General features: G+C 40.6%; 2 protein-coding genes across 3 annotated transcripts in view; one reads left to right on the forward strand and one right to left on the reverse strand.

Moving 5' to 3' along the window:
* The first annotated feature begins 1,408 nt into the window (after nucleotides 1–1,408).
* Nucleotides 1,409–3,076, forward strand: fgfbp1b (fibroblast growth factor binding protein 1b). Its single transcript, XM_060892096.1, has one exon. It carries the CDS (start codon nucleotides 1,481–1,483, stop codon nucleotides 2,084–2,086), a length of 606 nt encoding a protein of 201 aa, XP_060748079.1. The 5' UTR covers nucleotides 1,409–1,480; the 3' UTR covers nucleotides 2,087–3,076.
* A 4,955-nt stretch (nucleotides 3,077–8,031) lies between these two features.
* The window catches only part of anxa5b (annexin A5b), a 17,212-nt gene continuing 14,547 nt past the window's right edge, over nucleotides 8,032–10,696 (reverse strand). The window contains exons 11-13 of one of the 2 annotated variants that reach the window (XM_060864489.1): nucleotides 10,366–10,424; nucleotides 8,456–8,578; nucleotides 8,032–8,357 (exon numbers count right to left, since the gene is read on the reverse strand). In XM_060864489.1, the coding sequence (XP_060720472.1) occupies nucleotides 8,295–8,357; nucleotides 8,456–8,578; nucleotides 10,366–10,424 (245 nt within the window). In that variant the 3' untranslated portion in view covers nucleotides 8,032–8,294. Of the gene's footprint in view, nucleotides 8,358–8,455; nucleotides 8,591–10,365; nucleotides 10,425–10,696 lie in introns of both variants that reach the window. The other variant, XM_060864488.1, reaches the window with a different exon arrangement.

Here is a 10,696-nt window from a genome sequence, read left to right on the forward strand (position 1 = left end):
CTCTCTCTCCCTCTCCCTCTCTCTTTCCCTCTCTCTCTCTCTCCCTCTCTCTTTCCTGCTCTCTTTCCCCCTCTCTCTCTCTCTCTCGCTCTCCCTCTCTCTCTCTCTCCCTCTCTTTCCCGCTCTCTCTCTCTCTCTTTCCCTCTCTCTCTCTCTTCCCCACCTCTCTCTCTCATCAGAAAAGCTGGAAGAACAAGAGATTCTCTCTGTCTCTCTCTCTCTCTCTCTCTAATCATCAGTTATTATAAAGCTAAGTATCAAAGCGAAGAGCTTCCCCAGTGTCCTTGGTGCTTTGCTAAAAGAAAGTGAGTTAATTTATTATCACTAAAATGATTGAGCTTTGACTTTAAGGTCTTTAATCTTTGTTTCTGTCGCTCTTATACGTTTCCTTTGACACTTTTAGTAAACTAAGACATCGTCATTGCACTTTTAGTTAAGACTTTGGGTAGATTTGCATATGTAAATGAATTCAGTATAGCTAAGTGACCTGGTTACATTAAACTGGTTACATACAGTGATTGTTTAACAGTGTGGATTTTGTTCCCATCCTCAAAGTCATAATATACCTGGATCAGGTTAATGCTTTACAAACATGAGTGTGTGATGTGTAAGTGTCCCAGTTTAGTTTGGTAGGTAGATTGTTTGAATGATGGGAGGAGTTTAAACACACAGAGGACATTCATTCATTCATTCATTCTCTCTCTCTCTCTCTTGCTCTCTCACCCCCCCCCCCTTTCCCTCTACCCCTCTCTCTCTCTCTGTCTCTCTCTCTTTCTGTCTCTCTCATCAGAAAAGCAGGAAGAACAAGAGATTCTCTCTCTCTCTCTCTCTCTCTCTCTCTCTCTCTCTCTCTCTCTTTCTCTCTCCCCCTCTCTCACTACCTCCACCCTCTCAATCTCTCTCCTTTCCTCTCTCTTCACCTCTCTCTCCTCCCCCTTTCTCTCCCTCCCTCTCTTTCTCTCTTTCTCATCAGAAAAGCTAGAAGAACAAGAGATTTTCTCTTTCTTCTCTCTCTTTCTCACACATAGTTTAAACTGTACAGTACACACTGGGACATTTTAATAACGACTACAATACAGCAGTCATTTCTAAATGTCCTTACTGACCTTTTCCATGACCCCGAACAAGTGGTTTTGGCTTTAAATGTCAGATAAATACAATTATTTTCAGATAAATAAAAAACCCCTATTATTTTTTAAGCTTTGCTTTCTTCCACATGCGATGGAGGCGATATCAAACCTCATACAGCTCCTTAAACATGTCTGATGATGATGTTTGTAGTGGAGAAGTTTCATTGAACTGCAGCCTGACTGGAGCGCGATCGCGTGATCTTTTCGCCCCCGTAGTGACGTCATGAACGGTGGCGCGGTACCTGGGTGTGTCACGGGACTATATAACAGGTCTCGTGCGCGGTAACGGCTTCACCAACCGCTACGTGCATCACCTTTAGTGTTAGTGCATCAGAATTACCGGAGAAACGATGCGACTCTACGGAAACCTGGCGATGTTTCTGCTGCTCGCCTGGCTCGCGCCCAGAGACTCGTCCTGTCGTGGAAAAGGCAAAGGAAGGAATCAAGATGGAACAGAGCACGGAGTCGTCATCAAGGGGAAATTCACCGGACACGCCAAAGCGCGATGCACGTGGACAGCGAGCGGAGATAAACAGTACACGCTGAAAGTCACGTGCGTTGGGGTGAACCAGGGGAATCCTGTGAGTGTCACGTGCGAGTACACCGGCGAGCCCGCGCTCTGCCCCTCCTTCATCACCAAACCCAACGCCTTTTGGAAACAGATGTCTCGCGCACTCCAGCAGCAGAAGCAGCACCTGTGCAGGGACGCTCGCGGGACCGTCAAAGCGCGCACGTGCAAAAACGGGCCCAAGGGCGCTCACTTCAAGCTCGTTAGCGCAATAAAGGAAATCGCCACGACGACGCCGGCGGTGAGAAGTGGATTGTCGGAGGACGCGAGCACGACGGAGTGCACGCGACGCGCCGATCACCGACAGCTCGCGCAGGAAAAGTGCGGAAGCGACTGGGCGAATTTCTGCAACTTTCTATTCCATATGGTCCAGAGTAGAGACTGCTGAGTGTCCACATCACGTGTGTTTAAACATCACATCTGTTTAGTGCCGAATGGCCCTCTGAGCAACATATTTAACTTTTTTTTTTTTTTAAAGAACTACAGCTTTTATACAAAAAATAAATAAATAAAAAAGTTACTTAGGATAAGGTTGTGGTTAGATTTGGTATAGTTATAGCAACGTGTATGTGTGAGTGTGTGTATGTGTGAGTGAATGTGTGACTGTGTGTGTGTGTGAGACGGTGTGTATGTGTGAGTGAGTGTGTGACGGTGTGTATGTGTGAGTGAGTGTGTGACGGTGTGTGTGTGTGAGTGAGTGTGTGACGGTGTGTATGTGTGAGTGAATGTGTGACTGTGTGTGTGTGTGAGTGAGTGTGTGACGGTGTGTGTGAGTGAATGTGTGACGGTGTGTGTGTGTGTGAGTGAATGTGTGACTGTGTGTGTGTGTGTGTGAGTGAGTGTGTGACGGTGTGTATGTGGGAGTGAGTGTGTGACGGTGTGTATGTGTGAGTGAGTGTGTGACGGTGTGTATGTGTGAGTGAGTGTGTGACGGTGTGTGAGTGTGTGTGTAATGGTGTGTATGTGTGAGCGAGTGAGTGACTGTGTGTATGTGTGACTGTGTGTATGTGTGAGTGAGTGTGTGACTGTGTGTATGTGTGAGTGAGTGTGTGACGGTGTGTATGTGTGTGAGTGAGTGTGTGTGTGTGTGTGTGTGTGTGTGTATGTATTGTTGGGGACCAAATATAGGTACCTACAATGAATATCTGACCATGCTGATCTTTTGTGGACGTTTTTTTTATTATTTTATTTTATTTTTTTATTCTCCATGAAGTAAACAGATTTTTCTATGAAACAAAACTATGGCTTTTATCTAAAAACATAAATAATAAATAAACAAAAGAGTTTGGTTTAAGTTTATATATTGTTTCATTTATCTTTTTCCTATAACTGGATTTGACCTTTTTGAGTCCTTCAATAAAACAAAACCTGAATCGTTTTCTTGTGTGACGTCTTTTCTTTTTTTTTGGCACAAAAACAACATTCCACTGATGGCATAGATAATAAAGATAATAGGAACAGAACTGAACTGAATTAATGAATAAATTAATACCACACATTCATGTAAAAAAACACAGAAACTTCCTTGTGTTTGGTCAAATAGAGCCTTCTGATACGAATCTGTTATCCGCCTTCACTAACACGAGGAGGCGATAAGCAAAGTGTTCATCAAACACTGTGTGTTTGTGTGTGTGTGAGCATATTGAGCACACACACACACCTTTGTCAAAGGTTAGCACTCACGTGCAGCTCTGATCCATCAGGTGCAGGTCACTTGCACTTTTTATATGTATGACATGACCAAAACCCAGATGTAAAATTCATTTTTAAAGAGAAAATTAACTTTTAGTCCTCCTTTATTTGGGTTTATGACTGTAGCAGGATGTAATGCTTTTTTTTTTTTTTAAAAATAAAAAAAAACAGTGCAGTCTGTGTGTATTTCTTGTATGATGTTTCCCCATGGTCCTGCATATATATGCTAAAGATTTCTCATCTGGACATTGTAGATTTGTGCAGAACTAATCATAAAGACTGTCCTGTGATCATTCAGGACTATTTTTCACTACAGGACTTGGCCAGTAAAGGGCATCTTATTCACATGCTCGTTTACATCATGGGGCAGTTTATCTCAGCTAATCCATAAACTGTACCTCCATGTTTTTAGGGAAGTAGGAGGAAACTGGAGAACCTAAAGAAATTTCACAGGAACATGTGGGAAACCTGTGAAATTAGATACAGACAGGAGCTCAGGACTCGAGCTCAGGATTGATGGCATTGTGCTAACTTCAAACAAACTCCACCCTAGATATTTTGTAGTAACTACACAGAGTGCTTTGCATTCCAGTCATGGCACTTTAAGACACACTCCTTCACACCTATGGACACTATAGCATTGTACAGACAGGTAACTTGAGAATCCACCGGAAACCTATGTGCACCCAAGCAAAACTCCATGCATATAGTGAATATAGACCAATTCAGTCAGCGTATGCTCTGACAATTAATAAAAGCTCTAACTTGTATGTGTTGAAAGAAGGAGACTTCATAATAACAGCCACTCACATTACAGCACAATGGAATGCTTTTCTTCACATATCCCAGCTTAAGAGGTTGAGCAGTCAGGGCACAGAGGCAGCTATGATGCAGCCCCCTGCAGCAAGGAGGGTTAAGGGCCTTGCTCAAAGGCACAACAGTGACCACTTGGTGGTCCTGGGGCTTGAACCCTGACCTTATGACCACCAACCCAGAGCCTTAACTACTTAGATATTGTATATTATATAGTGCCGGGTTTAGTAGTATTTCCTATATGTTAATCCATGCACTTCTATATGATACCATAGCACGCACGTGTTTGTGTGTGTCTCTAACCAGTCTCTAAGTCATTCGGGATCGTGTTTGTACATGCGCCAATCTCCACATGGACTTCCAGACAAAAGATCAAAGGCAGAACTTCTAGGAAGGGGAGTGCACACACACACACACACACACACACACACACACACACACTAACAAATTCCTCTGACTTACTCACACCTGCAATACTAAAGGTAATATTTGCTTGGTATGTTCCCATGAAACCATTGTGACAATAGTGGACCTTTAAAAGAGATTAGTCCATTGACAAACCCACGTTTGACTTTCACAACTTCCACACGCTCACACATGAGATGACAAGCAACATGGACTCAAAATTGTTTTGATTACCTTTACAGATAGAATTAAACATGGCGGGAATCTCCCCATACACACACCCACTACCACATGCCATGTGAATTGTTTTCGGGTGTTTCAGCTACAGTTTTCTGTCGTGTGTGGCTTGAGATGGCATGACGTTCCCACCCCTTAAGCACAACACTCTGATTGGTCAAGCCCACTCTTGCACCCCACCCACACTTAATGCTCAAACATCTACCCCATTGTTCTAAATACTTGCTGAGGGGTACTTATCTATATATCCTCATGGAACTAGGTCAGAAGAACCTTCTAGAATGTTCTAAAAACATTCATGTGTGGGGCCATAAATTCTCAGGCCATAACAAATGTTGCAAAATATGACAGCATCTATAATCATCCGATATTTAAGAAATAGTTAAGATCATTTTTTTTACCAGAGCCCAAATGTTTTCCTGTCCATGTTCAGCATTGTTTTATTCCGGTTTTTGTCTAGTATTCCAAAGCCAATAAATCTTAAATAAACTGCTGATATCAAACCCATTTCTGCTCTTTAAGATGCCCGAAGGTCTTGTTCATAAGCATCTAAAATTACCACTAAAATTTTATGTAAGGTTTTCATCACAGGAAAAATCAATCTAATTGAAAATGTCCCATAAGTCGAACACTAGTGTACTGGTTAAAGGGTTAAACTGTAAAATAGACACTAATACTAAATAGATACTAAAATACATAGTTGATATTTAATGTTCATGGGAATGTGGTAAACTGAGTAGCATTAAATTAATTAGCAATATGATTAATAAAGCTCATTATTTTATATTTCATACATGCCACCAAGTCTTTTCATTTGTTTCATTTTAGGTTTAAATATTCTTCGGAACGTCAATTGTTCATAAACTTTGACAAACATAGCCATAGACGTTTGATACAGTAGTCTTCTGTTCCTTGATAGAAAATGCATTCTCTCTAGCTGATCTTCTTGTTTTCCAGACAGGTCCATGCAAGCTGAGCTTCTCGCTCCTACGTGCGATGCATGTCATAAGATCTGAATCTGTTTTCTGAAGCCCACGTTTGTTTGGACAGTTTTGTTTTAGCGTAGTCATACGAGTAGTAAAAAATGATGCATAGCTTTATTATTCATCAACATGGTGGTCATGGCTAAATGTCACTACAAACCATCTTCTGTGAAACATTTCCCGATTGGATAAAGTGTACGTTGAGGATGCTTGGTATCATGTGTAGGCGGTACTGAAAAAAATTGTTTGTACTGTTATATAATAATCTGAATTTGTACTAGCCTATTATTTGACTCTGTTTAGTAGGGTACAGTGTTACATGGTGGTGGTAGCATTGCCATCAACAGTGCCATCCACTCTCCCTGGTTCAAATCCAAAGGTGGTGTGGCACATACCATAAGTTTTTAAAATTAAATATGATTACGCCTGGGGGGCACGGTGGCTTAGTGGTTAGCACGTTCGCCTCACACCTCCAGGGTCGGGGTTCGATTCCCGCCTCCACCTTGTGTGTGTGGAGTTTGCATGTTCTCCCCGTGCCTCGGGGGTTTCCTCCGGGTACTCCGGTTTCCTCCCCCGGTCCAAAGACATGCATGGTAGGTTGATTGGCATCTCTGGAAAATTGTCCCTAGTGTGTGATTGCGTGAGTGAATGAGAGTGTGTGTGTGCCCTGCGATGGGTTGGCACTCCGTCCAGGGTGTATCCTGCTGACGCCTGAGACGCCTGAGATAGGCACAGGCTCCCCGTGACCCGAGGTAGTTCGGATAAGCGGTAGAAGATGAATGAATGAATGAATGATTACGCCTCCAAGAATATGGTAAAATGCTGAAAAGACAAAAATTCAGAGGTAGAAATGCCAGCTCTGTGTGTAACATTTCCTCATTGCTCCAATTCACAATAGCCTCAGAAGAACCTATGTGCTGTTTTCTTTTTCCTTTCAACCCACCACTTAGAGATATTAGTTTTGTTAAGTTTCCAAAATTATAACCAGGCAATTACTGTGTTAATTGATCTTGTTTTTGTTTATCCAGCATGCTAACATGAAAAAAGTTTTGTTGTGTTCCTGTGCACACTTCTAATCAACCACAATCCCAGGAAAGTTTTCTGGCAAGCTAAGAAATGGTGTCTCATCCCACCTCATGCTCAAGCTCCCAGATTTTGGATTTACCATGACCTTGAGGTGCTGTGTAATACATGTTGTTTTTACTCTGTAAACTATATTTGGATACCTGACGATTGTACACAGTTCCTCATTCCAAACCAACGGGCATTAACACAGAATTAGTTCCTCTTTGCTGTTTTAATAAGCTCCACTCTTCTGGGAAAGTGTGGGTAGGGGGGATATGTGATCAGATGCTGATGTTTTAAGTGTGAGGAGGTCTGAGGTGCAAGTCGGGGTTCCAGTGGTGACCCTGAACAGGGAGCGCAGTACGGTGCCGATCCTCAGACTAGCTGTAGGAGGTGGTGTGAATTTAGTTGCACTGGAACTGGTGCGCACTTGAATCAGTGGTTGATTCTACAAAAACGTCTTGGACTCTCTCATGCCATCTTCTGGTGTAATGACACGCAGACCATAAAACAGAAGGTCATAACATGTTTGACTTTTTGTAGAATTTTGTAGAATCTAATGCTTGCCACACTGAATTCCTCCCCATCTCACATCTCTGCTAGGTTCATTTCTCAATATCAAGCTCATTTGGCTTTGATTTTTTTAACAAAATCCCTTCATTACTATTGTGGATCATCCGAGTTATTAGACCGTCATGGTGGGTGCCAAACATGGCAAATTTCCACAAATTAATTTATTCATTCAGTCATTCCTATATCTTCAGGAAATACTCTTCTTGCATACTGTAACATAATAATAATAATAATAATAATAATAATAATAATGTACACAAGCAGCAATTACTAAGGTATGATATTATATACCTTATTGCTGATATTAACAATGTTATTTTTTTTGAAAATTCCTAATTATTTCTATCAGTCATCCAAGCCATAAAGTGAAACATTTTTCATAAAACATAAATTATTATTATTATTATTATTATTATTATTATTATTATTGAGAAGTGTCAATCCAAAATTCCTCTCAGTCAGCAGTAGTTTATTCCACCCAAGCCTAAAACATCTGAATGTCATGTTTTCTCAATCAATCCCATTTAAAAAATGCCCATAATGTAGTATAAATCATATGGCAATATTATTCACTGGTTTCAGCTTTATTTTTTGCAGCACTGTTACTGAGACCTGCTTTATTTCTTTTTACTTTCTTTGCTTTTGGACCACAACACAGTTACAAGCATAAAATAGCATACAATAAGAAAAAACCCTGGATATTAAGCCTGCCTTCATTATTGTGAACGATCAATGTTCTATTAGCTATTAGTAACATCAACAAAGATTAAATATTTCTGCCAATGTGTTACGAAGTGTGAAAATTGCTTGTAAGGTCCAGGAGCGGATTTAGGCGTCATCGCCGCCGCACAAGATGAGCAGGGTTTTGGAATAATCGCCAGAGGTATCGCCCTGTAAAAAAAAGTAATAAGAGGATGAGAGGATAGAGATATAAAGCATCAGTGTTCAGTAACTGAAACAATATGACCTCAATATGAAATATGACAAACCTTAATCATTTTGTACAGAGAAGTGGCAAACATCTTCCTGAACTCGGCACGTATATCCAGCATGTCGATTTCGCTGCGAGACACCATGATCTCAATCAGGGTTTTATCGTCAGTCCCCACGCCCTGTGGAGAAGGCTGATTTGCATCAGCAAAATGCTTTGAACATTTATACACACTATAGCGGATGTATACATATATATATATGTTGAAATATCAACAATATATACACATTTCCTTTCCTTAGGTATCTATTTGGAATCAAATAGGAAGCAAGTTACCACACAGTTTTTTGGCAGAAGGCAGGATTTTCACTGGGCCACCTTCCTTCACACCCCCTCACCACATGAGGCCAAACAGAAAACCAAAAGTAGTAATATCAGTCCGAATCAGATTGGGTTAACAGTCAGATAGGGAAGAGAGAGAGAGAGAGAGAGAGAGAGAGAGAGAGAGAGAGAGAAAGCGAGAGAGAGAGAGAGAGGGAGAGAGAGAGAGAGAGAGAGAAAGCGCAAAAGAGAGTGAGAGAGCGCGAGAGAGAGCGCGAGAGAGAGCGCGAGAGAGAGCGCGAGAGAGAGCGCGAGAGAGAGAGAGGGAGAGAGAGAGAGAGAGAAAGCGAGAGAGAGCGCGAGAGAGAGCGCGAGAGAGAGAGAGGGAGAGAGAGAGAGAGAGAAAGCGAGAGAGAAAGCGAGAGAGAGCGCAAAAGAGAGTGAGAGCGCGAGAGAGAGCGTGTGAGAGAGAGAGAGAGATTGAGAGAGAGAGAGAGAGAGAGCGAAAGAGCATCCAAATATAATTAAGTACACTTGTGCCAAAGAAACATAAATTTCAGCACCACAGACAGCACCCATGTATGTATGTAGCTATACACCTCATAGGGCCGTATTCAGAGTCTTGCACTGAGAGAGTTACTTATTTAAGTGTAAATATAAAACCACTTCCGTCCAGTTTTCCGAGGTTACTGGATTATTTTGGAGTAGAAGAGCACAAGATAAGATTTTTCGAAAGTTTTTCGATGAGCAGAGAAAATAATTTGTGTTACTTTTTTTTCTTGATATGAATGAGAAGGTAAGCAAGCATTTAGAACATCGAGAAGTTTAGTATATGGCTATAATTATTACACTATCACCACATATATAGTTGCATTTAAATCGTATTCAATCAGCCTTTATCCTGCACATCCTCACTTGTTTGGCATCTTATGCGAAATATTCTATAAATAATTTTCTTGAGAGATGATGTTGCCTACTTCGATGTTCAAAACACACATGTTGGGTATAATGTTAAAATTTCAGATGGGCTTAAAGTCAAAAGTCAGAATCGAGCTTTTTTCCACCTCATAAACTCTGAATATGGCCCAGGAAGTAGTAATAGTGACTGAAGTGTCAGTGATAGTGACTGACTAATATAATGATATTGCCAGAAAAAAAATGGATAATATTGAGCTTCCTTAGAAGTTTAGCCATTCTAAAGATAGACGTCTGAACAAATTTGGCCATTATAAGTAAACAAAATTGCATTTTAATTTTTAAGTAAAGTTATAATAGTGTTTTAAAGACTATACTACTATTGGCTATAAATATATATGTATATATATATTTTTTTTTTTTTGGTAGCTAAATCTTCACATCAGTCATAGAGAGTGCATCCCAAATGAACATCAAATGTTCCATCTAAACTTAACAGTCCATCTTTCAAGCTTTCCTAATTTATTATTCCTCCAAAAACAGATTCAGTATTCAGTAAATGCACAGAAATTCTATACTGCATTAATCCCCGCAGTCCCTCAGCTGCTGAAACTACACGTACAAACACCTGCAAATCTCAAACATTTTAGCGCCTGGTACAATAAACTTACAGTAACAATGTTATTGAATCTCAGGTATAAAGGAATATTTAGAATAAAGCCAGACTCCTACCTTCATAGCATGATACAGACACTCAGCTAAGTAAGCAGGAACGCTTCTGGCACACGTTACTGTGAGAGAAAGAGAGAGAGAGAGAGAGAGAGAGAGAGAGAGAGTGGGAGAGAGAGTGGGAGAGAGACAATACTGTACAGATTTGGTTTTGAATACAAGCACTGAGTAATTTGTTTGTTTAAATGAAACACACACGCATAATGAATGTACAGTGGAACAGATTAAAGCGTGATTTATTAACTCAATCAGTTCGGAATAAATAGCTTCAACATATGTTTCAGCTGATCATGGTATAAATAAATTTTTTTTTTTTATTTTTTTTTTTATGGGT

Source organism: Tachysurus vachellii, chromosome 2 (assembly GCF_030014155.1).
Source record: "Tachysurus vachellii isolate PV-2020 chromosome 2, HZAU_Pvac_v1, whole genome shotgun sequence".
NCBI classification, from domain to species: Eukaryota; Metazoa; Chordata; class Actinopteri; order Siluriformes; family Bagridae; genus Tachysurus; species Tachysurus vachellii.